General features: G+C 41.4%; 8 protein-coding genes across 9 annotated transcripts; 3 read left to right on the top strand and 5 right to left on the bottom strand.

Annotated features, from left to right (window-relative positions):
* Positions 1–948: 948 nt before the first annotated feature.
* Positions 949–2,207, top strand: LOC6567395 (protein FAM50 homolog). Its single transcript, XM_001993772.2, has one exon. It carries the CDS (start codon positions 1,070–1,072, stop codon positions 2,153–2,155), a length of 1,086 nt encoding a protein of 361 aa, XP_001993808.1. The 5' UTR covers positions 949–1,069; the 3' UTR covers positions 2,156–2,207.
* Positions 2,208–2,431: 224 nt separating this feature from the next.
* LOC6567396 (N-acetyl-D-glucosamine kinase) lies at positions 2,432–8,186 on the top strand. The gene is made up of 5 exons (XM_001993773.2): positions 2,432–2,528; positions 3,206–3,296; positions 6,238–6,448; positions 6,521–6,746; positions 6,936–8,186. The coding sequence occupies exons 2-5, from the start codon at positions 3,271–3,273 to the stop codon at positions 7,520–7,522; spliced, it is 1,050 nt and encodes a 349-aa protein (XP_001993809.1). The 5' UTR covers positions 2,432–2,528; positions 3,206–3,270; the 3' UTR covers positions 7,523–8,186.
* On the bottom strand, positions 3,805–5,343 carry LOC6567397 (serine--tRNA ligase, mitochondrial). The gene has a single exon (XM_001993774.2). It carries the CDS (start codon positions 5,178–5,180, stop codon positions 3,870–3,872), a length of 1,311 nt encoding a protein of 436 aa, XP_001993810.1. The 5' UTR covers positions 5,181–5,343; the 3' UTR covers positions 3,805–3,869.
* LOC6567398 (cytoplasmic FMR1-interacting protein) lies at positions 7,648–13,056 on the bottom strand. The gene is made up of 10 exons (XM_001993775.3): positions 12,716–13,056; positions 10,694–12,525; positions 10,457–10,630; positions 10,271–10,389; positions 10,089–10,201; positions 9,808–10,007; positions 9,216–9,751; positions 9,064–9,158; positions 8,598–8,984; positions 7,648–8,533 (listed from the first exon to the last, which is right to left on the bottom strand). Exons 1-10 carry the CDS (start codon positions 12,920–12,922, stop codon positions 8,321–8,323), a joined length of 3,876 nt encoding a protein of 1,291 aa, XP_001993811.1. The 5' UTR covers positions 12,923–13,056; the 3' UTR covers positions 7,648–8,320.
* A 183-nt stretch (positions 13,057–13,239) lies between these two features.
* Positions 13,240–14,890, top strand: LOC6567399 (39 kDa FK506-binding nuclear protein). The gene is made up of 3 exons (XM_001993776.2): positions 13,240–13,365; positions 13,572–13,790; positions 13,865–14,890. Exons 1-3 carry the CDS (start codon positions 13,350–13,352, stop codon positions 14,725–14,727), a joined length of 1,098 nt encoding a protein of 365 aa, XP_001993812.1. The 5' UTR covers positions 13,240–13,349; the 3' UTR covers positions 14,728–14,890.
* Positions 14,880–15,772, bottom strand: LOC6567400 (39S ribosomal protein L9, mitochondrial). The gene is made up of 2 exons (XM_001993777.2): positions 15,669–15,772; positions 14,880–15,606 (listed from the first exon to the last, which is right to left on the bottom strand). The coding sequence occupies exons 1-2, from the start codon at positions 15,738–15,740 to the stop codon at positions 14,917–14,919; spliced, it is 762 nt and encodes a 253-aa protein (XP_001993813.1). The 5' UTR covers positions 15,741–15,772; the 3' UTR covers positions 14,880–14,916.
* A 142-nt stretch (positions 15,773–15,914) lies between these two features.
* Positions 15,915–17,645, bottom strand: LOC6567282 (melanization protease 1). 2 transcript variants are annotated; one of them, XM_032739778.2, is made up of 5 exons: positions 17,418–17,645; positions 17,107–17,267; positions 16,832–17,051; positions 16,196–16,771; positions 15,915–16,132 (listed from the first exon to the last, which is right to left on the bottom strand). In XM_032739778.2, the coding sequence occupies exons 1-5, from the start codon at positions 17,527–17,529 to the stop codon at positions 15,984–15,986; spliced, it is 1,218 nt and encodes a 405-aa protein (XP_032595669.1). In that variant the 5' UTR covers positions 17,530–17,645; the 3' UTR covers positions 15,915–15,983. The 2 variants fall into 2 exon arrangements, with proteins under 2 accessions (XP_032595669.1, XP_001993814.1); XM_001993778.3 differs by having other exon boundaries at positions 17,472–17,644.
* A 367-nt stretch (positions 17,646–18,012) lies between these two features.
* Positions 18,013–19,832, bottom strand: LOC6567283 (melanization protease 1). The gene is made up of 5 exons (XM_001993779.3): positions 19,681–19,832; positions 19,243–19,406; positions 18,941–19,169; positions 18,300–18,869; positions 18,013–18,233 (listed from the first exon to the last, which is right to left on the bottom strand). The coding sequence occupies exons 1-5, from the start codon at positions 19,736–19,738 to the stop codon at positions 18,082–18,084; spliced, it is 1,173 nt and encodes a 390-aa protein (XP_001993815.2). The 5' UTR covers positions 19,739–19,832; the 3' UTR covers positions 18,013–18,081.
* Between the last annotated feature and the right edge of the window lie 5,676 nt (positions 19,833–25,508).

Below are 25,508 nucleotides of genomic sequence, written 5' to 3'. Positions count from 1 at the left end.
AGTGGAGCGGAGTGGGGAGGGGGAAAGCAATGATCCCCATTCTCAAAGTCAAAGCTGCTAAAATCTGTAAAAGCAAATCAAATGCTTGTGTTGACTAGCATCACAAATCGTTTATATATATATATTTTTTTTTAATGTTTTTTCGCTCATCTTAAATGCCATTTCGATTTTGGGGACTTCCGTTTCCGCTTTGGCTAAGCACCACCCACCCACCGAATGGTGGTACTCTTTGTCCGTAATGTCCTTGCCCATCGTTGAACACTTCTGCATTACAACACGCACACAATCACAACAAGCATACATGTCCTCCTCACACACACACACACACACTCACATACTCAGCCAAAAAGGACACGAGACTCGAGATTGCGTTTACATTTACAAAACTGAATAATGTATACAATTTCTTAATTCTTAATTCGTTGCCTATTAAACTTCACATTTCACTTTCAACTGATTTAAATCAAGTGTAATTCGATTTCAAAACTATTCGCAGCACTTGCTTACGCTTCCTTTTTTGTTTGCCGCGCGCGTCCAATGGGTTCGAAAGTTCCGCTGTAACTGAATCAGTTAACGGCACCTAGCAAAATTTATTTATGTTGGACATCGCACAAAAGCTCGCTAAAGGACTTTAAAAGGACGTTGAAGCTCGCACACATTTCAAATTCGAAGAGTCCGCCTATAATGCTCTGTCGCAAAAGCTGATTGCTATGAAACCGATATTCTGTTCACGGGAACTAGCTCAAAAGTGAAATAAATCATTTATTTGAATATTAAATGTATTCTTCAATAATATAATTACTTATTATTATTACTTTGTTGCTTTACTAATGTTGCATTAAATTTGCAATTAGCTTGCACCTCTTTGTAATTTAGTAACATGTTACCTCAGTGTCAAATAAAAGTATGTTCAATGAGAAACAGCTGTTGTTTGAAAAGAAGAAGAGCAGCTGTCGTGGTAAAAGAAGAAGAAAAGAAAATAAATACAAATACAATACAAGCGTGATTAAATATATAAAATAAAAACACTATTTTGTGGTATTAAAACACACTTCTTCCTGCACAAGCCATGGCCCACTATAAGGGTGCCGCCAGCGAGGCTGGACGAGCAGCGCAGCTGATGAAAAAGCGTGAAATCCAACAACAAGAAATCGAGTTCCGCAAAAAGAAAATTGAGGAGGAGCTGAAGCTGGACAAGATTGAGAATAAGTTTGCGACACACTACGATGCCGTCGAGCAGCAGCTCAAATCGTCGACCATTGGCTTGGTCACCCTGGATGAGATGAAGGCCAAGCAGGAGGACATCGTACGAGAACGTGAAAAGAAGCTGGCCCAAAAAAAGGACGAGAAGGATCGGGAGAAACAACGCGCCCTGGAAGCCATACAGGCGGAAAAGAACAAACAGAAGCGACAGATTCAGGCATTATCATTCAATTTAGATGACGAAGAAGATGAGGATCAGGACAATGAAGATTCCGATAAAGACAAGGAGGAGGAGAACAAGTTCCAGAAACCGCAGCCAGTCAAATGGACCGAATTGCGAACAGATGAGGTACCCCTAAAGAAGAAGAAAATATGCAAAAATCCTGATGTGGACACATCCTTTCTGCCCGATCGTGAGCGTGAGGAGCAAGAGAATCGTCTGCGCGAGCAACTGCGTCAGGAATGGGTTATGCAGCAGGCAGAGCTCAAAGACGAGGATATCTCAATCACATTCAGTTACTGGGATGGCTCCGGTCACCGGCGAAATGTGCTCATGAAAAAGGGCAACTCCATCTATCAGTTCCTCCAGAAGTGCCTGGAACTGCTGCGCAAGGAGTTCATCGAACTGAAGACCGTTATGGCCGATCAGCTAATGTACGTGAAGGAGGATCTGATACTGCCCCATCACTACTCCTTCTACGACTTCATCGTGACCAAGGCTCGCGGCAAATCGGGTCCACTCTTCCAATTTGATGTCCACGATGATGTGCGGATGATTAGCGATGCATCCGTTGAGAAGGAGGAATCGCACGCGGGCAAAGTTCTCCTTCGCTCCTGGTATGAACGCAACAAGCACATATTCCCTGCCAGCCGCTGGGAGCCATATGATCCCACAAAGTCCTACGACAAGTACACAATCAAGGATAAGGATAAGGACAAGAGCAAAAAGTAATTGTTTTCCCTTTTGCCGATTTTTTTTACAAATAAAAAAAAATTAATCGAAATTTGAAATTGTAATTGCAACTGCCGCTTAAAACAATTTATTTTATTATAATTAAATATCGCAAAAATGCTGATATACATTTATTTTAAATATTATTTTATTCCATACCATTTACTCATTTATTTAATCAAAAGTAATTAATCGACAATCGAAACTGTGTTGTTGTGCTTTTACAACACTGCTCATGCTGATGCACATCTGGCCGCTCTAGCGCAAGCCAATCTTTAAATAACAATGCAGCCGTCTCAAAACAAATATATTGTGCGCGGGCCTCAAAGCATTTGGACTTGAACCGCATCAGCAGCAACAACACCGTCAGCGGGTAAGAATCAACTGACAACTGACGGATTGCAAAGCAAATATTTTGAGTGTTCCAATTGTATTGGTATGCGTTGCCACCAACACATCAATAATTTGTGGGTGCGTGTAACAGGGTAGTAGAAATCTAACGGATATATTTATGCTTAAGTGTGTGGGTGGTGGTGGGCGGTGATAGTGCGAAATTTAATGTTAAAATCAAATGAAACGTTGCAAACAATTTTTCTGTATTATAAGTGGGCGAAAGACGACGTGTAAAAAGTGAATGGAATTTGTGTTACAAACTCGTTTCAAGCGCGCACAAATAGTTTTGTTTTTACTGTAATTATTATTATTATTATTTGTTTTTGTCATCACTTTCACCCGTTCGCCTGTTTTGTGCTTGTGTTGCAAGAAATTATTATAAATATTTATGTGGCTAGTCTGCGGTTTGTTTACCATTCAATTTGCCAAAAAAAAAAAAAAAAACCTTTTGTACATTCTTTGATCACATGCAATTCTTGGCTATACTTTAATTTTTTTGCTTAGCTCAGCTGGATTTTGCGGGAGTTCAGCAAACTCGATAAGACTTTATTTGAGGGTAATTCAAGCAGGAGTAGATACTACTATGCAACAAGTAGTTGCGGCTGGCAATCTGTTGGAATGCTTTGTGATTCATTAATTCATTTCTATTTTTTATAGGTTTTTTTTTGTTGCGAATTTTCCATTAACTAATAAAGCTGCGACAAAAAGTTGGAGCAATTAAGATGAGATATTTTGGCGGCATTGAAGGGTAAGTAAGGTCGATAGTTGCTCTTGATACATGAACCCCGATTATATATATATATATTTATAAATAATATTATACACATATCAAGTGCGCAATTGATTAACAACGCGACAGATTATTGTTGTAATTATTATTCGCACTTGACGGATCAACTCAAGCCGGGCTATTTAGCAGATAAAACTATCATATTTATATACTCTTACAGAGAGTATTGTGATTGTCTTGTGGTACATGCAAAATTAGCTTAATATATGGGTCTCCCCGTAGGAGCAGTTAGTTGAATTAATTTCAGCTTTTTTATATTTGTTGGTCGATTTGATCTGCCAAAACTTTGAAAGAGTATTTAATATTCTTCCATTCTTTACTTTTCGTTTAATATATAATTTTGCTTCATTTGTGTTTTTAATACTCTTTAATTCCAACATTAAGCTGATAAACTTCACTTGGCTAGATTTGATTTGCCAAAATTATGGCAAGCGTATTTAATCTTCTTCCGAAATGACACATTTTTGTTTGTTTTTCGTTTAATATATAATTTTGCTTTTTTATTTTATTTTTATTAATCTCTAAACCTAACTAAGTTGACTTGATAAACTTCACCAGCTTTATTTCGGGAACTTTCTTGTTTTTCGTAATTGTTCGCTGGCCATTCATGAATGGCACCAGCACCTCCGGTATCTGTATGGAGTCGTTCCCATTCCCATTCCCAGCGCCCTGATACGACTCAATCAGAGCGATGAGCAGGCGGGGAATCGCAGTTGCGGTGCCATTGATGGTGTGGGCATATGCCAGACTTCCATCGCTGTCGCGTCTGTATTTAATCTGGAGTCGCTTGGCCTGGTAGTCTGTGCAGTTGCTGCAACTGGAAATTTCGCCCCACATCTGGCGACCGGGCATCCAGGCTTCAATGTCATATTTCTGGTATGCCGGGGCTCCCAGCTCGCAGGGCGGCATGTCGAGCAGTCGGAAATTGATGCCCAATTGCTTGAAGAGCGCAATTTCCGTGTTCTTGAATTGCTCGAGGATTTGCTCGGATTGCTCTGGTGTGGCAATCGCAAACATTTCCACCTTGGTGAACTGATGCACCCGATATATGCCCTTCTCCTCGTGCAGTCCCGAGGTCTCCGCCCGATAGCAACGACTCACGGCGGCCACCTTCACTGGGAGTTCCTGCTCCGCCAGCTGCCGCTGGGCAAAGAAACCAGCGAGCGCCATTTCCGATGTGCCCGACAAACATTCGCCCGTGTCCAGCTTATAGACCTGGGTGCGTTCCCCCTCGGTGCGCATGCCACAGGCCTCGATGATATTCCGGGGCAGTATATCCGGAACAGAGATCAGCTTGAAGCCTTGCCTGGTTATTGATTGTAGTGCATACTGTATGATGGCCTGTTCCATCATGGCTAGTTGACCCGTCAGATAGTAGCTCTTGTGTCCCGTATAGTTACCCAGATGATCCATGCGATATAAATTGAGAGCACGCGCCAGATCCGAGAACTCTTTGGCCACGCCCTGCTCGGGCAGCACTCGATGCTTATAATTGGCCAGCTCCAGTGGCTGATTGTCATAGCCAAGCAGACGTGGATGTGTCGCATTAGGCAGCAGTTCCAGTTGTTCCTCCAGTTGCCGGCGTGTCTGCTCCTGATCCTGGCCCGTCTGCCCAGTGCTGTGTAACGCTTGAACCAGTTGCCGGATGAGAGGAATATTGTTCTTGTGATGGCGCATCTCACAGTTCCGCTCCAGCTCATCTAGTTCCGAACTGGTCAAAGCCGGTTCAGCCTCGTCATGTGGCTGACTTATTTTTGTTATTGTTCTTGCTGTTGTGATTAGCCGCTGTTTGGGGCTCTGTTGTAGCAGCAGCAGCTTGCGCACATTTGTCAGCAGCTTCATTTCAATTAAGTTTATGTTTTTCTATTGTTTTAATTAGTTTGGGATGACACTCGCCCTTGGTCCGCCCACAAATCGACACGCACTTTTCAACGTCAATTACCAACAATTAAAAAATTATATTGTGCAATATTAGTTGTGTGCAGCGATATGGCAACGCCGTATTTCTCATACAGACAGCGTTGCCAGCTTCGAGCTGTTTGTGATGACGTCACACACGAGCTATATTTGAATTCTGCCAAGCGCCAAACAGTTTATTAACAAAATAGAAACAGCAAATTTATATTTATCAGCCACGTTTAGCTAATAATACCCACGGGAGATAACAAGCGACAATTTGTTATTGTTATCTCAATTGTGCAGCGTTGGATTGCAGTTCAACATGCTGGCAACTAGCGTGCATAATAACGGCAATTGAATGTGCACACACACACTCATGCACACATAGACGTGGGAGTGAGGGTGGGTGGGTGGTCCGCTGCCGAAAGAAAATCGGAAATATAAAAGTTTATTTATGGCATATGATCTTTGTCATAAGAGCAAGAAATTTGTTTGATTTTGATTAGCATGTGCCAACAATTTGGCTGGCTCTTCCAGGTTAAAATGGCAGCCGCCAATTTGTTGCTTTTAATGCTATCAAGTTTTAAATTGGGTGCCAAAATAAATGCAAGCCTCCTTCTAAAGTTTGAACCAGGGAAATCCAGCTAATACCAGATTGTATTGTATAGAAATGTAGCTTAAATAAATTTAACTATATGTAGTATAAAAATAGCCATAAACTGATAAGAGGCGCCATTCATTGTACCTTTTCTTTAAGTTGATTATTTTTAATGAACGTCACCAAATACAGAATATGCCAGCAGGTCTTCAATTTCAATTGGGCACAATTGAGTCGATTTAATTGAATTACTATTGATAGAGCTGACACACATATTTGTATTGTATTGTCCATTGTTCGTTGGCCTTAGTTCAACAATAAATGTCAACCGGATGCATATTAATAAGTTAACGACCCTTAGAGATTTTGGACATTTACAGAGTATTTTCATGCATATTGCAGCGGAGCAACGCACTCCCGATTGGTTATCTGCGATGAGAGCGGCGAATCTGTTGGCACCACCAGTGGTTTGGGCACAAATCACTGGGGCATCGGCATACCAGAATGTGCACGCCGCATTGTTGATATGATCGAGCGTTGCAAGGATGAGGCCAAAATAGCCAAGGACACACCATTGGCGAGTTTGGGTCTCAGCTTGAGCGGCTGTGAGCAGGTAAGCGGGATTCAGCTGACTTGATTGAGACACATATACATTTGCAATTCCCAATACTCCCACCACAAACAGGTGGCAACCAATCGCGAGTTGGAGCAGGAGTTACGTAACACATTCCCAAATCTGGCTGATAGCTATGTCGTCTCCAGTGATACAATGGGCAGCATGTTCACCGCCTCATCCATTGGCGGCATGGTGTTAATCTCGGGCACTGGCTCCAATTGCCTGCTTCGCAATCCGGATGGGACCACAGCCAATTGCGGTGGTTGGGGCAATTTTCTGGGGGACGAGGGCAGCGGTATGTTCCCATTTAATGTTAACTCGCCATCAGGTCTTTATCAGCTCATGACTGGAATTTGTGAATTCAATGCAAATACCTTGGGATTTGCGATTAGGATTCGCTGATAGCGCTTGATGAACAACTAATCTCTATTGTTATTCTCTGACAGTTCCCATGATTAATCGTTTGTTATTTCTTATCTCTCAGCTTGGTACATATCCTATCGAGCCGTTAAGGTGGTCTTCGATGACATGGATAACCTTGAGAAGTCACCGGCGCCCATCGACAAGACCTGGGCTCTCATCAAAGAGCACTTTAACATAGAGACACGCTACGATATGCTTCCACATTGCTATGCCAAGTTTGATAAGCCCTTCTTTGCCAATCTTTGTAAGAAACTGGCTCTGAGTGCCGAAAACGGGGACAAGCTGTCGCAGTCGCTCTTCCAGGAGGCTGCTGTCCTTTTGGCACGCATGATTAAGGCGCTCTTGCCCAAGGTGCATAAGGATTTGGTCAAGTCCGGTGATCTGAGCGTCGTCTGCGTTGGCTCCGTGTGGAGCAGTTGGAATCTGATGAAGGACGCTTTCACCAGGGAGATCTCGAAGATGAGCATCGATTACAATCTCAAGCTGGTGTGCATCACCAAGAGTAGCGCCTATGGTGCCTGCTATTTGGGTGCCGACAGTGCCAAATTCAATTTGCCACGCAACTATGCCGATAACTTCACGATCCTCCATACCCATCCGGTCAGCTGTCCGGCAAACAATGGTGTCTCAAAGAAGTGCTCTGGCTAGGAAACCAATTTCATCTAAAATCCAGGCATTCCAGAATTTACAGTGCATAAAGAACAAACATTTATACATATCCAATAGTAAAAATATAAATATAACACTTGCCAGAAAGAAGCCCATTTTCTAAATTTAAGGGTTTGTTAGAAATACGTATGAAAATTTTATTCGATAAATTTCATTGTATTAAGATTGTGTATATATGTGTGTGTGTGTTTATGTATCTTGTATCTGTTTACATACGTATATAATGGCGTATGTATTGTCAATTCGGTTTCACATGCATATTTATTTAGTTTTCTTTATATGCGCGCTGGGTAATTGGCTATTTCTCTTTTATTATTAATACTTTTCGTTTTTTTTTTCATTTTTGCCCATCGTCGTGTCAATTCTTTGGCTAATTTGATTCTCGCATTATTAAGCAAAATTAATAGTTTTGTTTGTTTTTTTTTTCACTCAGCACTGCACATACAATATTTGAAATAGTTTATAAAGAGAATGCAATAGATTGTAGCATGGAATTTAGTGGTAAATCTATAAATATATATAGCAATATATATGTCTATGTAATTGCATAATAGAATATACATAGTGTAAAGGATATATATCTCACAACAAAAAAAATAAACAATTGTAATAAAATCGAATGTATTCTCAGGCAGGACACATACAGTTTTTTGTTTTTTCCAAATCCTGCCGTAAATGCCCGCATATTGTGTGTGTGTGTAAATTGAAATTGTAATTCTGGTTAAATATTAACGTTAGTGTCTACTACGATTAGCTTAAATGCAACATGAATGCAAATCAATTGTTCATGCTTTGCCGCAGCTTTTGTGGATCCTGATAGTGTGACGATGAGGATATTACCGATGGATGCTGTGGCGGCGGAAAACAACGCACATGCTCCACATTTGAGCCCTCACCATCGCCGCCCTTCAAATATTTGTTAAGTATTGAGAAAATTTGTGAATTTAATACTTGAAAGCGTCTAATGCGGTCCACCATGCGTTTCAATTGCTGCAATGGATATAATTTTAGATAATTGTTTCTTGATCCCATTCCATTTTATTTGATTACTCACAATGCCCTTTACATCCTCATCTTTACCATCGACGCGCTGTACTCGCAGAATGTGATAGCAAAAGTCGAGAGCTTCGAAGCGACGCTGCTGGCCAAGCAGCACAATCATGACACAACCAGCCCAGTTAAGACCCTCGCCGAAGAGCTCTTCGATGGTGTACTCTGTACCGCGCACGGGAATACAGTAGACAAACTGTAAGGCGGACCATAACCGATGAAATTCGGAACATTCATCCACATGAATGATGCCATTGGCTGGTGGTGGACCACACCATACGGGATCGTCCAAATAGCTCTTGACGCGATTCAAGATAACCTCAAAGATGCTCAGGCCGCAGCAGAGGCGCTCGCGTGTCAACAGATCTCCCTCGCGTGCTATCATTGCTTGCTGTAGATATAAAATAGGTATGCATTATATATGCATTATATATAGAATATCAAGTGATCGAATATAAGCAGCTGTTTACCTTAGCAGTGCCAATTTTCTCCACATTCGACACTATTTGCAAGTTGGCAAACTGAGCCTCAAGACGCTTCTGCTTAGCCTCCGGCTTTTCATTCTCTGCAAGAGAAATATAAAATTAAAATAAAATTTGATTGAAGATCAATTCAGACGCACCTTTGCAGAATGGTCGGGGAAATATGTTTTGGAAGAGCGCTGCGTGAAGCAGGTCGCAGACCTCCTCCTGCGACAGAGCCTGCTCGATCAACAGGCAAAAGATAATGCAGTTGCCAAACTCTCTGAACGATTGAAATAGTTCCGTTTTTGTGTCCGGATATTGCACAATGTCCGTGAGATGAGCCTGATAGTAGCTGAGCACGCCGGGCGAACCGTATTCGCAGCGTGGAAGTTTGCAAGATTTGGGCATGGCAATCATAAGTGTTTTGGTGAACTGCAGCAGTGAGCCCTGTATTAGAGGCTTTACAATATCCTTGAGTATTATATCCATGACAACAGCGATGCCCTGATATCCCAGCAGCCGGCACATGGCATGGAAATGTGGTGATCCCACAAAGCCCGTATACTGCCCATACTGGGTGGTATAAGCGGCATTCAGCTGCTTTGAGCCCCACAGATAGTAGTGGGACATCTGGGGCGGCTTCTCCCGCTGAATGGGCTGCGTTGACGATAAATTGACCTTGGTGCGTATAAAGCTGCAAGAGATGTCACATGATTACTTGGCCAAAAAACAATTGATCGGATGGCTTACCGATTTGTGGCAGCATTATAGCAGTAATTAACAAGAAAATCGTAATTCAATTCGACAAAGACGTGCAATGTGATGCGACCATAGGGCGCGAGGACATTATGATTAGCTTCCTTAACCATGCCATCAAAATTATCCAAAGCCAGATACTTGGTGAGCATTTTGTGACAAATGCGATTAGCCTCCAAAAGACCCTCAAGTTCCTGCAATCAATATTATGTGGCAAATGATATAGCTCAACTTGTGGTTGGGTTTTTGTGGTTTTTTTTATTATTGTTGCTTACCACAATGCCAGTGATGTCATTGCCCTCAAAGCGACTGATGGCCAATTCGATGCTTTTGTGCATATTTGCATTGATGCGTTGCGTAATCAGTTTGTTCAGATCAATGGAACGGCCTAAAATGCACAATTGAATATTACATTAGAAGTTTTTTCTACAATTCGATAGGAATTGTAATTTCTTACCCAATAACTGAACATGTCGTTGTTTCAGCAGTGTCTCATAGCGATTATTGCGTGGATATGATTGAAAATTAAAGCCGAGAACTTCACACTCCAGACGAAAACGTTTGTCCAAGAAAATGCTGTTTATAAAAACGAAGGAAAGAATCTTTAGTTAATGTTTTTATTCGGATAAATGGTTGAGCTCACCTTCCAGCCAGCTGTTTGTAGTGGGCAAAAATCTGTTCACTGAGTTTGTAGACAAATTGGTCAAAGCATAAATTGACCTCGGCCTCGACCTCGTCGTAGAGGAATTGCTTGCGGAAGACAGTGAGCGCATAATGCGCTGAATCGTTGTACAAATCTAATGGATACAACACAAACCTACACGATAAAGAAACAAATTAGAATCCATAATCGATAAGAGTATATGTAGTAAGAACTTACTCCATCATGGAGGGCTCCTTGGTTTGGAGTATGTGATCGGTGAGAATCCAGGGCATTGACATTTCAATGGGGAACTGTATGCGTTTCTCCATGGTGATCAGATCCTTGCACTCCTCGTTATGCGTATGACGCACCAAACACTTGTTCACCTTACGACCCATGGTCATTTCCAGATAGAATTCGCGATACCACAGCTGGGAGAGATCGCAGCACTTCTGCAGGGTGTCGCTCAAGTTGAGCAGGTAGCTCCAATAAAATGAGGTCTTGTGGAACGTGTCAATCTGCATGAGACAGTTGCCGTCGATGTCCTTGCGCAGAGTACGCTTGCCACCACTCTTGTCTGCAATCAGAGACTCCAGCATGGTGCGCACCATATACAGCTGGGTGGACGAGGGGCCAACATTTAGGCGTGGCACATGGATTCGAAATCCGCCATCTGTATCCTTTTTGCCCTTGGACACGGGATCATCGGTGGGCTCATAACCCTTCTGCCAATCAGCGGATGTTTCACGCACCGACATAATGATGCTCCGGATGAGATCCTTCTTATTCTTGAACGCCTTGCGCAGCGGTTCGCGAAGCGTAAGCTGCACAAAATCCTGTAGCTCCGAGTATATGTTGCGTCGAATGGCCTCGCACAAGACCGTCTCAATGCGTGCCATGAGCACTTGGAGGCCCTTGATCATCGCTATGACCTCGATCAGAGCGAACTTCTCCTCCGACGTATAATTGTAACGAGTGGCGCGCTCGTATTCCTCGGCCTCCACGGGGCAATCCTTATTCTGATGATGATCCGTGGGATGCAGCAGCTTCCACGAATAGAGCTCCGTTACGACACTGGTCCACTCGGAGAGCAGCTGGAGGCCGCGCAGTGCCAAATCAGCCGTAATGCGATTCTCGGCATCCGACGGATTCTCCTTGACGGTGGTGGTCACCTCGTTGGTATAGCGCGCCAGCTCGGATATGTATTTGACATGATCCTCGCGTATCTGCGGCAAATGCACCATTAGATCCGCTTGTGGACTGATTGCATTCGAACTGGACAACGGCCATTTGCTCGAATCGAAGTGCTTGCTGCGCTTTATGTAATTAAATGGTGCGATTTGCATATCCCCAAAGAGCGGCACCACCTCCAGATTTTTGAAGATGCGATCAATGCGATCTAAACGGATCTTCTTCTTCTGGTCCAGTTTGTTAATGTTGCAGCCATCACTGTCCATCAGAAATAGACCAAAACCCATGACTTTCACGAGCATATGCTTCTCCTCGGGCGTTAAATACATCTTGGTCTCGAACATATGGACACAGATGTTGACCACATCCGACAGCAGATCCTCATAGCCAACGATCTTCTCCAACGTATCCTTGACGGTGTCACGAATCTTGTTCTGTGTGGCCAAGAACATGGACAGATTCTGCGACTCCTGCAGCGTATGTGAATCGGACATCACTTTGAGGAACTGTGCCGCCCGTCGATACGTGGAATAATCGTTTTTCACGCTAGACTTCATGTTCTTCAGCTCGTCAAGCACGGCAAACATGTTGATGAACTTGCCCAGCGTCAAGAGATACGCCTCCGAAACGAAATCCTTGCGTTTCTCTGCATGACACAATCGTTTCACCTCGCCCGAGAATGCCTCAATTGCTTTGCGTTGGAAGTACATAAAGTTGAGCAGCTTATTCACCTCGGGCGCCAATACTTCCACAGTTTTCTCATAGATCTCGACACGATTGGGCTGCTCATTCGACTTGGGCTGTGGAATGGCACGCGAACAGCAGCGCCAGGTGTAAAGCATAACCGCATGCTTCTGACCCTCATCCAGCAAAACGTTCTGCGAGTTAAGAAGAGCATACATAAATGACATTTTTCCAATTGGAATATATTCATTCTGATACGATAATTTTCATTTGCTAACAAATTTTTTTTGCGAAAGTTGCATATAAAATGTTCTTGATTTTCTCTGCATTTCCTAAACACCAATAATAATAATAATAAAAATAATTATTAAGTGTTTTGCATACCAGATTTGCATGGGTAGTCGCCTCCTCGATGTATTTGGCAATGCCCGTAACGAAACCATTGCGATCCTCAAAGTTCGTATCGAAATTCGCCTTATAGATAATTGAACAGGGCTGGGCCTCAATGCAGGGCTGCTCGTCGGGCAGCGGAATCTCGTCGAGCACTTCCACATTGGAGAGGGCGTCGGCTAGCGTTATCTTCTCGGTCATGTTGCTATATTTGTCATCACTCTAAAACTCTGACAACGGAAGTGCAGATAAAATTTGCACTGAAAGGCGGGGCTCGGCGCACCGTTTCTCAAAAATCAAGATTTTCTCCGTCACAAATACACAAACACAATTCTTTTCTTTTTTTTTGGCCAGTCAACCAGCGACGCATACATGCAGTGTTGCATGAACAATGTCGGCGAGTGTGTGCGAATGTTTAGTCTTAAATGAATATCGGCAGCTATTGTCAAGCATCGATTTATCGATATATTTATGCATTTGCAACAACTCTGGCTCAACGTTCGCGCCGGAATGCCATCACATCTTTTCCAGCACTGCGAGTAGCCGGCGTCAGTCGTGTCTTGTAGACAATTTCTGTTATCCACGTTTTTCTTTCCTTGCTGTGCGAAATCAATATAAGAACCTCAAGATGTCGATGTGGTGGGGTAAGTAATAAATTGCTCACATTTAAATGGTTAGGTGTGCATTTAATAAGCACATGCATTGCCTACAGCAAGCGTCAATTCAGCAGTATTTCCAATTTCACCACGTGTTTGCGCCAAACTTGGCGTACAATAGAATTTTTTATTTGCCTATTCTAAATATGTGCAATGTAAAAGTGCGCTAAATGTATTGCTTTTGATTATTGCAGGATTGAATATGAAACCAAACCGGAAATACACACAAACCATTGTGCAGTCCTTCCATCTCTCGGGCGCCGCTCTTGATGAGGGCGAATCTGCCAAACTCTATCTGACGGCCAACCAAAACAAGTACATTTTGGCCACATTGGACACAAGTAAAAATATTCATCAAGTGCCGCTCGATTTGAACTTCTGCATCGGCGATAAGATTGCATTCCAAACAACTGGTAGATCGAATTTTGTAAAATATAATTTGCAATTTCAATTTACTCACACAAAAACCTTTTAATTTTTTGTTTAGGCAACGCAACAGTTTCGTTGATTGGCTACATGCACGATGCTGAGGATGAGGATTATGACGATGAAGAATATAAGGCACTCGCCAAGGAATTGGAGAAGTCGCAAAAGACTGGCGGAGGCAAGGGGGCAGCCACAAATGACTCGGAATCTGAGGAGGGCAGTGAGGAGGAAGAAGACGACAGCAAGCTGGCTGCTGAATATTCTTCATTCCTCGATGAGGAAGAATCTGGTGACGAGGAAGGTGAGGAAGACGATGATGACGAAGACGAAGAGGATGACGATGATGACGACGATGATGATGAAGATGACTCTGAGGCAGAAGATGCGGCACCTCAACCAAAAAAAGCCAAACTAAATGAAAACAATAAGAAGCCAGCCAAGGAGCAGAATGGTGTGGCCAAGAAAGAGGACAAGCAGCAGCAACAGCAAAAGTCGAAGAAGGATAAAAAAGGTGCCGCCGCACCTGAGATCAAGAAAGAGCAGCCCAAGGGAAAAGATACCAAGCAGCAGCAGCAATCTGGCGGTGAGCGTGCCATAACTGGTGGCGTGAGAGTCCAGGACGTGAGTGCTGGCAGTGGCCCGGAGGCCAAACAGGGCAAACGCGTCTCCGTCTATTACATTGGACGGTTGAAGTCGAACAACAAGACGTTCGACAGCATGCAGAAGGGCAACGGCTTCAAGTTCGCATTGGGTGCCGGCGAGGTGATCAAGGGCTGGGATGTGGGCGTTGTTGGCATGAAGGTGGGCGGCAAGCGGCGCATCACTTGCCCCCCGCACATGGCATATGGGGCACGCGGCCAGCCGCCCACAATTCCCCCCAACTCGACACTCGTCTTTGATGTCGAACTGAAGGCGGTGCACTAATTCCTTTTTTTCTTTCTATCCACAATAAGTACATAACTTAAGCATACAAAAAAAAACAAAAGTTGCATCATTTAGGTTTAAATATCACAGCAGAAGTGCGCATTTGTCTTGTCTGCATATTGAACGTTGATTTAAAAAATAAAACAAATTTATAAAATACAAACAGTTTTTATTAACTATAACATTCACTTAAGCATTCTTCTGAGTTGATTCTGTTTCCGGCTGGCCCACATTGAGCAGTGGTTCCGCTGGCAGCTTCCAGTGCTCGAGGACGTAGGGTAAACGCTCGCTGGGATCGGTGCTCCAGTGATGGATGCGACACCTGAGCGTTGCCTGTTCCAATTTGTTGATCGTTATCGTGCAACAGAATTCCTTGTTCTCCTTTTTAAGGTCGGGTCCCTCGATGCGCTCCTTGGGCAAACGAATGCACTCCTCCTTGCAGTGGAAGCCCGCCTTGCGCAGCGATGCCTTAATGTGCCACGGCTCCAGCACCCAAGGTTCGTCCTTGTTCATAACAACCGCCAGCACGATGGACCCCAGCATATTCACCGTCCGTTGCGCATACGCTGAACTGTGTTGCACTGCCGACTTTTCGGCTTCCGTCTTGGAATACTTGGCAATGGATTCGGGTGTTTTGTAGGTCGCCAATCCGGGCAGCAACAATTTGTTGTACACAAAATTGGGCTTCATGGAGACGATATCGCCTTTGTCGCCAACGCCCTCGACAAAAGTCTTGAGCACCACCTCCATGTTGGGGCGCTTCTTAACCAACGTATCCTCCACCAGCTCGTAGATGAAATGCTTTGCACGCATTCGTCGTGGTTTCTCATTGGTCTTGTGTAACAACGGTTCATATTTGCGCTTCAAGACGAACGTGGTCTGTTGGCAACAACTGCTGTTAGCTACTTTTATATGTGCTTCGATATGCAGGCAATACTTACCCGCACTTGCTGCTGTAAGCTGGGTGCTCGTCTTAGCAAATTTAACTGTGTAACGCAAATGTTTTTCAACATTCTGGCCAATGTCTCCCGGTTATTTCAGTATAATAATAAGCTATCGTTACCGCGTGTTAATCGATTGTGTTATCGAGTCAATAATAACATAGACGCATTAATTGACTCCTGTTAGCGCAAAATGCGATCGCCAACAAAATGCTGCAAATATCGATAAAGGTAACACGATCGATGTACTGTCGATAAATATGTGCGCGCTCAAAACAAGTTTAATAATCGGTTGGTATAAATATGTCCGCAATCCTAAGCTCTAATCGTGGCTTCAATCCATTCAATATAAGCAGAGACAAGTGTGTAAACTCCCGGCCAGCCATCAAGGCCACAGGGTTTTATACCATAAGACACGATGCCGACAAGATAATAATTGCTGCTGCCATACATATCGAGCATAACTAGTGTTAAAAAAATTACAATTGAACATAAATTATAGATTTTACTGCTTAACGTGATATTACCTAATGGGCCACCAGAGTCACCGCGGCACGAATCGATGCCATTCACTCCGCCAGCGCAGATTTGGTTGGCGGTAACAGTTCGATGTAGTTGACTAAAGAAACGATTATGGCATTCTGCTGTCGGCACAGATTCAAGTATCGCCTTCTGTTTGATATTGGGTGTGATGTTGTTTTCAGTGTGACCCCAGCCAGAGATAACCAATTGATGGCCAAGGAATATATTATTCTGTTGCTCCTGTCGCAGGGGCAGGCAAATCGGCGAAATGGTCTGAGTAAAGTTGACCGGCGACTTAAGTCTCAACAGGGCAATGTCGTGCAATTGATCATTGTCGCTGGCGGAATATTGGGAATGCGGAATAATCTCAGAGACAGACACATCCACATGTGGATCGTTGCAGTCAACTTTGCCATTTCTCTCCGTTGTGCAATCCCGATTCATATTCGTATCCCATTCACCCAGACGCACGCCGGTTACCCGAAAATTGAGGGGAATGCCAGAGACGCAATGTGCCGCAGTCAAAACATATTGATTGTTGATCAGGGTGCCGCCACAACGGTGGCTGGTGACATTGTCAGCTAGAACAGACGAACTTAGAGTGACTCATGTGGCAGCTGTGACCGTCCTTTGACACTTACATCTTCTGTACTCGACGAGTGCCAGCCAGGGAAACTCCTGTTTGCCGGCGTTCACACCGCCAAGAATTCGATCTGCAAAGTTGTCACCACAGTTAGGAGCTTGGGGCAGCAAGTTGGAGTTACGCGAGGACAAAGTCTGCTCTGGTTGGCTCTGCTCATCTATTACGGATGGGGGCTGAGCCTGGCGATTATTTTCACTTCGATAGATGGCACAGCAAATCTACAAAAAAAAATATTATTTTATCAACAGATACGTCTGCATATACCCAACTTACCTGCACCTGGCCATCTCTATTGCCGCATTGGCTCCTCTGCAGTAGGGTACGCTCAGAAGCTGTGGGCGACCTTTGGAGCAGCTCAAAGAGATAGTCGCATTCTCGGAGCGGGATGCAGATTCCAATTTGCTCCCCTGGCGTCGTACAGCTGCCAAATATTACTGCAACAAAGACAACGGGGAATACCAACAGATTTAAATACATTAATCAATAATCATTGTTTATTCATAGATTAGACAGGGTCAACTTCACCGCTGATAACCAGTTGTATTCTTAATGTTGTTGTTTTTAACTTGTTTAGCTTTAAGTACATTTCTCTGAATTAACTATAAGCTTCTCTTGTCTTTCTCCTCCCGTCCACACACCTTGTGCGTAGTTTTGGAATATGCTTTGCAGCAATACTAAGATCAGCAGGAATTTCATTCCGATTTATAAATTTAAATATGTTCTCGGATTATTGTCAATTGCGCAGACGAGCGTCTTCTGCTGGCAGTTGAAATCACACTGAGAGCGGCTCGAAAACTTCAACGTACATCTCACCTCATCTGCAATAGGAATTGAGATTAAAGCTTGCACTGATAATGAAAGTCAGACAGAAAGACAAAAACTCACTTGCAGTGATTGTGAATTTGCACTGCAGAAGATTTTCAATATTTTAGTTAACATATCGCGGCAAAATTTACGTAACATTAAAGTATCGATACTGAAAATCAATCGACTGTTATTAGACAGAGTTAATGCTGTGTTAATGCGAAATGAGTCTGCCATTAAAGCAATTTAAACTCCTGACATCGATAAGAAACTCACTAATTCACTATCGATAATATGTTTGCGCTCTAACTAACCTTCCCACTGAAATAAGAAGTAAGCAAGTTATCAAAATACATAATTAAACACCAAAATGAATTGTATTACGAGTGATTTAATAATCATTAGATTAAAATGTCTTTTGCACATGCGAGTAAGTTCAAGTTCTTATGGTCTAATATTGGTTTCAATCCATTCAATATATGCGGAGACAAGAGTGTAAACTCCCGGCCAGCCAGCAAGGCCACAGGGTGTGGGACCAAAAGACACGATCCCGGTCAGAAAATAGTTGCCAAAGCCTTCAGTGATTTCCTCCAAAACTAAAACGAAAGCAAAAACAATAATGATAAGCGATAGACAATCGAACAGATCAGTTGAACAATTACCTAAAGGTCCGCCAGAATCGCCGTTGCACGAATCTATTCCCTCGACTCCACCAGCGCAGAGCTGATTGGGGATAAGTGTGCGTCGGGGGCTATAACGGCGGGCACATGCAGACGCAGAAACAGATTCGATTTGGGCCTTCTGCTTGACAGTGGATGTTGCATTTGTCTCGGTGCGACCCCAGCCGGCGACAATCATTTGCCGACCCAGGAATAAATTATTCTGATGCTCTGGAAGTCGGGGAAGGCAAACCGGCGATATAGATGCAGTGAACGTCACCGCATTTCGGAGACGCAGCAGAGCAATGTCGTGATGCTGATCCTTCTCAGTTACAGGGTATTGGGGATGCGCAATAATCTGAGAGACTGGCACGTCCACATACGGGTCATTGCAATCCCTTCGACCATTTCTCTCCTGGATGCAATCCGGATTCATGGACGTGTCCCACTCGCCCAGACGCACGCCCGTCAAGCGCCAAGTATTGGGAATCGCAAGAGCGCAATGTGCTGCAGTCAGCACATATCGATTGTTGATCAAAGAACCGCCACAGTGGTGTCCAATGACATTGTTAGCTAACAAAAAGAAAAACGAAAATATATATATAATTTCACAGCAATCAAGATGCGAGTGGTTTTTTGATTACGTTTGGTGTATGCGAGGAGTGCCAGCCAGGGGAACTCCTTTTTGTCGGTATCCACACCACCTAGGACGCGATTTCCAAAGTTATCACCACAATTGGGTACTTGGGGTAACAAACTGGAATATCTCGTTGGCATCGCGGGTTCAGGATTAGGTTGTGGTTGCGGTTGCGGTAGATTTCCTGTATTTCCCCAGACTGGCTGGGGTATGTTGCGACTGTTGGCACAGCAAATCTGCAAGAAGAAGCAAAAGAGTCTCTTTAATGGTATCTATAAATAGATGCATGCTTATATCCTAGATACTTACCAGCACCTGGCCACTGCGAAAGCCGCATTGACTGTTCTGCAGTAGAGTGCGTTCAGCTGGGGAAATTGAGCGCTTGTTAACCATTTGGTAGAGATAATCGCATTCCACGAGCCTGATGCAGGTGCCAGATTGTTCCGCTGGCGTCCGACAACGTCCAAATATTTCTGTAACAAAAATAATAGAATCAATGTCAATAAAAATTAAACAAAGAGAGCCATCGTCATTCTCAGAGGAAAAAGCCCCACCGTTATGTTCAAGCAATAAAATTCTAGTCGAATTTCGCTGGATCGAGTTCACTGCTGATAACCAGTTGTCTTGTTATTGCTTTTGGGTTTTTTTTGTTTTTTTTTTTCTCTTTATTTTTTGTTTTCTTATATTTTTCCTAACATAGTTGGGCTATGACCCCAAAGATGGTCCCGATCTTATTTGTGAACTTACCTTGTGCGAAGCTTTGAAATATGCATTGCAGCAATACCACACCCAGCAGGAGATTCATGCCGAATTTACAATTTATATCTACACAGACTTTTATGTTTGGTACTGTTTGAAATGAAGCGCTCGGACGTGCGCGCTCCTATGGCAGTTGAATTACACTGAGAGCGGCTTCAAAAAAGATCAGCTCGATTCTGCTTACGAGCGAACGCCAAGCTGTGGTGAATCAGTTTGAGAGATAGAGACAGGGACTTATCAGGCAGTGGTGCGAAAAGTTGCTGCTCTCTGCCACTGATTAATGCTATATTTACATATATATGTATGTGTGTGTGTGTGTGTGTCTTTGTGTGCCTGTGGATGTATATATGTATATATATATATGCGATAAACAAGAAATGTGTATAAGATGATAAATTGGGAGAGGGATATGTAAACTTCTTCATATTTGCTTTGGCACCCCGTCATTGCCGTTGGCCTCATCAATGCAATTTTCGCTTCAATGGAGCAATGATTTCTCTTCTACTTGAGTTTGACAGGTTTTGGCCCGTTTTAATAGCCATCCACTCGAAAGTGCTTGCCGCATGCTGCTGCAGCCGACAAGTCGATTGAGCGCAAAACTGAAGTTCATTTCTTGTTTATTCTTTATTTCTTCTTATTTTCTGTCTATACACAAATATACACGCACAATACCCATTTACTTGCAAGCAAATGTATACAATGCATATAAATATCGATGTGTTAATTAAGTGTCCATGCACTTAATTAATTAATGTTGAGGCTTAGAATCTTTTCAGCCTTCCAAATATTGTTAAAATTAAATGAAATAAATGCTAAGCGAATAATCGTGTTTCCAAATAAAAATGCCGAATTATTCCAGAGCTGAAACCTTTTTCGCTTCAGTTATGATAAGCTTATGGTTATTTTTTTTATTTATTTTCTTTTGTTTTGACAATCTTTAATTGACGAGATTCGCGTGAATAATAATTTTTAATGAGTTCGAATTAAAACTGGCATTTTTTTATATGGTGAATCTTGATTCATGAATTTGTCAACAACAATCAATTTCAACGTCGACTTAAGATCGACAATCTCAAATCCTGAAAGTGTTCTTCGAAACGAGAACAAAGAAGCTGCAAGCTTAATTCAAAGATATTTATTCGATGAAAAACGGTCTTAATCTAAGTATATACCTATACCATTCATTGTTTAAGAATAACTTTAGCTGAACTACTTTAAGCCCCGAATGTGCTCTTCAAACGGAGACTTTAAAGAAGCGCACTTTGTCTAAGTATAAACATATTCTTGGCCTCAGATCTGCGATCTAACAACTTTTGATACATTTTGTACTTGAAAAAGAATTTCAAGGGAAGCATACTAGTAATATTGTTTCCTGTTCATTATTATTATTTTTTTTTTATTTATGCTTTGCGCTGTTGCCAATATTTAAATAATATTCAATGTATTTGACAGTGGCTGTTTCTGTTTGGATAATTGAGATAAACAATTATTTTGCTGTACGTCAAATTTGATGAGGGTGCTGTCATTTTTGTATATATTTGTATTTTTTTTTATTGGAATAAGATAAAATTGTACCTCTTGCATGTCTCCCGTCATTGCATACATCTACTTTTGTCATCTCTTAGGGTAGCATTATGGCCTTTTATTACGCTGATTGTAAATTAGAATTGTTAATGATTTTATATATAAAATAAGAAATTACTCACAATGGTGACTTACATTTATGAATTTTCTGTAACCGTAAAATGCCAAAAAGATCCAAATGAACGCAATGAAAAATGATATAGTAATATATCCAAAGTTCAGTTCAGGATTCTGGACTTTGTAAGTTACAATTGTTTTCTTGGCATATGGTGGAAAGATAAACTCCAGTATCTTGAATTGTAGTCTACCTAGGTATGTCTCGGGAGTGGGCTGCTTAACATCACTAATTGTACGTTGTACATCTTTCATCTTTCAAATTCAATCCAATATTCGAACTTATTTTGTGTATTTTATGTATTATGCCCTTTTTGATATCAAGACGGTATTACTAACTAAAATGTTGCTCAATAATTCATTGCCTTCTTTGTTTACTATGCTCCATCAAAAGCACAAAATTAAAAAACGAACAATTATCGAAACCACACCGATAAATCGGGTGCATTAAATATTATCCAAATGATTCACTCTGAAACAACAATATTTTCCCGGTTTTTAGAAATAGTTTCCACAATATAATTTCAGAGTCTCTTGTGAAGACAACGCAACACGCATTGCTTAAATGGAAATTCACATTTACTGATAGGCATGAATAATAAACTGGTACAGATTAGCTAATAGAGAGCGTCGCTTAAAGCTGTTAACGGCTGTGCGACAGTCTGACTGTCCGACTGTGGTAGTTTCCCTGATAAATATGCACATGGCAGCAGGCGGGGATTACCTGTGTGCACAGAGGAAAGCCAAAAAACCCAACTACTTAATGCTATTGGCTGACCAGGCGAATTTCAAATGCCCACATTATCGGTTTGAATGGCAGAGGGGGTATATATTGTGTATATATGTAAGTGTGTGCGTAACTGAGTGTGCGGGTGTGCGAGTGTTCTCATGTGAGTGCAAATGAATGCGAAAAGTAAGATGAATGATTTCAATTTGTTACAAGTGCTTTTAACTTTAGATCCTGGTCAGAAGGCAGCCACGTCCGCATCATCTTGTACTCTCGTATGTGTGAGCATGTCTGCTGTTTGAGTGTGTGGTGCGTGTGTGTGTGTATATTTGTGTGTGTGTGTGGGGGGGGGGGGGGGTTCTGTTTATTTAGTGGCGGTTAGTTTGCTGATTTAATGCGGTTCGCCACTTCAGGAAAGAGTGGACGTCGTCAATTTTACCATTTCATTTGACAATGCATTTCATTAGGGGTAATTCCTATTACATTAAAGTGGAACTTTAGCCAGACCACATACAGATGGGGTTTGTTTTTGGCTAATAAACACGACTCTTTACACTTGGCTGACAGCAGAGTGTGTCCATGTGTTCTGGGTGTACGTTGGCTCCATTTATGGGGTATACCTGTTCGGTTTGTATAATTAAAAGCGTTTCGCTGCATTATTTATAAGCAGCAGGACTTACAGGCACCCAGATACAGAGTTCGTATTTAGTTAGGGATTCGTGACAAATGGTTAACCATTTAAGGTCAAATCATTGTTGTTTCGCCAGGCTGCTTTGCCAATATGTATGTTAATGGGTAGACGAAGATAAAACTCACATTAAGTGACAAGCGGAACTAAACGCATTAAAATGTCAACGATGTCAATTTAGGAATCAATTGTTCAGAAACATTGCTGAACTTTTTTAATTAAACGAAATATGCCAGAGCGGGGCTGCGTGAGGGGGAGATTGGCAGCGTAAGGAATAGAGAGCTGCGCACTTTCTGTTATTGATTTGTAGTACGTGTGACACCCCTACTCCTACCCCTACCCAGCCCGACGCCCCTCTTTTTTTGCCGACAAGGTTGCTTGGCAACCCCCACAATCGAATTCTTATGTTTGCCCACTTCGGAACATTGCAGCAAAAATGGAAGAAGACGACAGGCAGCCAGGCTGGCAGCCAGGCAGTTCCTTAAATTCCAAACACTTTGGTATTTGATCTCTAAACAATGCGGCCTCCGCATAATGACAGGCAACATGAAATGCCAACGATGAGTTTTACCAAATACCAAATACCAATAAAAGCGCACAACTTCACTGCAATGAATATTTATTCTGTGTGTGTGTGTGTGTGGGAAAAACTCTTAAGCACTCTGTTTTTCTTTTATTTTCTTTCCTTCTTGTTGTTTTGCATTTTTCCTTTTGATTGAACTCAAATACTTACTTGGCTTATGTAAAAGTCGGGGTTGCCATTAAAGAATGAGAATGAAAAATTTGCATTTAAAAACTCTTTATTGGAAATTAACTCTTTCTATATATTAAAATACAATCCAACAGTAAATACAATACAACATATTAAAATGCAATACAATACAATACCATACAATATAATCCAATGCAATGCAATGCAATACAACGCAGTTGACATACATACATGCATGTATGTATGTATGTGCCTATAAGTAGTTAAGAACGAGGGTCTTAAGTAATGATGATAATCGCATCATCTTTGAAATGCCTGAATATTTATCTTCTTTTTTTTTAAGTATAATAATCGCTAGGATAGTTTTTTAATTGTATTATTCTTTTGGTTTTTTTTTTTTTGTAGTTTTTATTATTTGTTTCTTTTTTTAATAACGCTGAAGTTCTTATTTCGTTTTTATAATATATGGTTTTTATTTAGAATTCTTTTTGGATCTAGTCTTGGGTTGCATCTTATTCTTGACATTCACGACCATCAGGATAGATCTGTTCTGATCAGGATTTAACTGCCAAAAATCTCGTTTGTTATTTTATAAAAGTAAATAACACTTTTTTTTTTATAATTCGTTTGCTTTAAATTTTATTTTTGTTGTCGATCTGCTTATGTCAAAACTATTGTTCGATTTATTTGTTTATTTAAATGTAATTGTAAATGGCCCTATATAACTAATTCTTCTTCTTGGGGTCTTGCCGTCATTTAAAATTAGATTTCGATCAACTATCGTAATATGTATATGTATGTATATTGTATGTATATATTGAATCGCAAATTTATGATTGATTAAGGTATAGAAACTTTAATATATTTCCTTTTTCATTACATTTTTTTTTGTTTTTTTTTGTTGGTTTTTTATTGATTTTTTCTTCGCATATGAATTTGTTGTATATATATTTTTCTTTATTCTTTCATTCATTTACTTGATCATATCAATATATGTATATATGCAAGTATAGTTCATAAAACTTTTAACAATAATTTCAGTCGGTCATTTTGGTATGTAAATTATATATACTTAGACTAAAATTACTTTGCTGCTTTCGATAAAAACTACGTTTGCATTTTCGAAACTTTTGCTTTGCTTTTGTGTATGTTTTTCGTGTTCGTTTTCATTATCATTATTTTCATTTACTTGTAAAATCATTTAATATATATTTTTTTAAATTAAGACACGAAATCGTTTAGGTTTAGATATGATTGTTGTTATTCAAATGATTGATGTAAAATTTCACGTTTTATCCCCCTTAAAAGCTTGGGCGATGGTTTAACAGATCTGAGTTATGAACTAAGAAAATACTCTATGTTCTACGGAATTTGTCGACTGCAGCATCGTAAGCTCGACGAAACTGTTAAAAAAAAGATTGCCATCGTTTTTTGCAGTTATAGCTTTTGAAAGGATATATCTACTTCGGAGGGCCGAAGTGCCGAAATCTCGCTTAAAATTGCCAAACAGTAGTGGGAAGAATCTGGTCTAAAGCTATTTGAAATGCATTTCAATGACAATGATTCAATATAAAGTAAGGTATAAGCTAGTCGATATAAGTGGATATGCTTGAAAGTATTAAAGATGATCAAAGTACATAGTTAGGAAGTGTGTTGAGCAGCTTTTGTTTAACTGTTTCTTTATAATTGATGTATGATGGAAACTCAGTTGTTGTTTGTAACATTCGAGGAACCTTAACCTAATTTTAGACTTCCACTAGGGTCATATTGGAATTTCAGGTACTTTGAAAATCTTATGAATAATTTTGGCAAGTAACGAAAACACTTTAAATCTTCTACAATCTAAATCGAAAAATCGAAAAGAACAGCGCTCATTGGCACACATTGTATATTGAAAGACGTCTTGGTATGCGGTGAGTTTCGTCTACTCTAAATTGCTTTAAACTAATGTCGTTGTTTATTTCAATTCTCTAGTCGCTATAATCTATAGT

This window comes from Drosophila grimshawi, unplaced genomic scaffold, assembly GCF_018153295.1.
Source record: "Drosophila grimshawi isolate 15287-2541.00 unplaced genomic scaffold, ASM1815329v1 contig_311, whole genome shotgun sequence".
NCBI classification, from domain to species: Eukaryota; Metazoa; Arthropoda; class Insecta; order Diptera; family Drosophilidae; genus Drosophila; species Drosophila grimshawi.
This window is presented reverse-complemented; position numbering and strand designations above follow the sequence as displayed.

What these genes read in the sequence shown, in the direction of transcription:
- LOC6567399 (XM_001993776.2), top strand. An exon ending in GATTGCATTCCAAACAACTG is followed by an intron (nt 13,791 to 13,864) that starts GTAGATCGAATT and finishes TTTTTTGTTTAG; the next exon opens with GCAACGCAACAGTTTCGTTG.
- LOC6567283 (XM_001993779.3), bottom strand. Translation starts at nt 19,738, where the DNA reads ATGAATCTCCTGCTGGGTGTGGTATTGCTGCAATGCATATTTCAAAGC. An exon ending in TTCGCAGTGGCCAGGTGCTG is followed by an intron (nt 19,170 to 19,242) that starts GTAAGTATCTAG and finishes TTCTTCTTGCAG; the next exon opens with ATTTGCTGTGCCAACAGTCG. An exon ending in CGATTCTGGCGGACCTTTAG is followed by an intron (nt 18,234 to 18,299) that starts GTAATTGTTCAA and finishes CTTTCGTTTTAG; the next exon opens with TTTTGGAGGAAATCACTGAA.
- LOC6567400 (XM_001993777.2), bottom strand. Translation starts at nt 15,740, where the DNA reads ATGTTGAAAAACATTTGCGTTACACAGTTAAATTTGCTAAGACGAGCA. An exon ending in GCTTACAGCAGCAAGTGCGG is followed by an intron (nt 15,607 to 15,668) that starts GTAAGTATTGCC and finishes TGTTGCCAACAG; the next exon opens with ACCACGTTCGTCTTGAAGCG.
- LOC6567397 (XM_001993774.2), bottom strand. Translation starts at nt 5,180, where the DNA reads ATGAAGCTGCTGACAAATGTGCGCAAGCTGCTGCTGCTACAACAGAGC.
- LOC6567398 (XM_001993775.3), bottom strand. Translation starts at nt 12,922, where the DNA reads ATGACCGAGAAGATAACGCTAGCCGACGCCCTCTCCAATGTGGAAGTG. An exon ending in ACGACATGTTCAGTTATTGG is followed by an intron (nt 10,202 to 10,270) that starts GTAAGAAATTAC and finishes TGTGCATTTTAG; the next exon opens with GCCGTTCCATTGATCTGAAC. An exon ending in TATAATGCTGCCACAAATCG is followed by an intron (nt 9,752 to 9,807) that starts GTAAGCCATCCG and finishes CATCTCTTGCAG; the next exon opens with CTTTATACGCACCAAGGTCA.
- LOC6567396 (XM_001993773.2), top strand. Translation starts at nt 3,271, where the DNA reads ATGAGATATTTTGGCGGCATTGAAGG. An exon ending in TATTTTGGCGGCATTGAAGG is followed by an intron (nt 3,297 to 6,237) that starts GTAAGTAAGGTC and finishes TGCATATTGCAG; the next exon opens with CGGAGCAACGCACTCCCGAT. An exon ending in TCTGGGGGACGAGGGCAGCG is followed by an intron (nt 6,747 to 6,935) that starts GTATGTTCCCAT and finishes CTTATCTCTCAG; the next exon opens with CTTGGTACATATCCTATCGA.
- LOC6567282 (XM_032739778.2), bottom strand. Translation starts at nt 17,529, where the DNA reads ATGAAATTCCTGCTGATCTTAGTATTGCTGCAAAGCATATTCCAAAAC. An exon ending in TATAGTTAATTCAGAGAAAT is followed by an intron (nt 17,268 to 17,417) that starts GTACTTAAAGCT and finishes TCTTTGTTGCAG; the next exon opens with TAATATTTGGCAGCTGTACG. An exon ending in TGACTCTGGTGGCCCATTAG is followed by an intron (nt 16,133 to 16,195) that starts GTAATATCACGT and finishes TTTTAACACTAG; the next exon opens with TTATGCTCGATATGTATGGC.
- LOC6567395 (XM_001993772.2), top strand. Translation starts at nt 1,070, where the DNA reads ATGGCCCACTATAAGGGTGCCGCCAGCGAGGCTGGACGAGCAGCGCAG.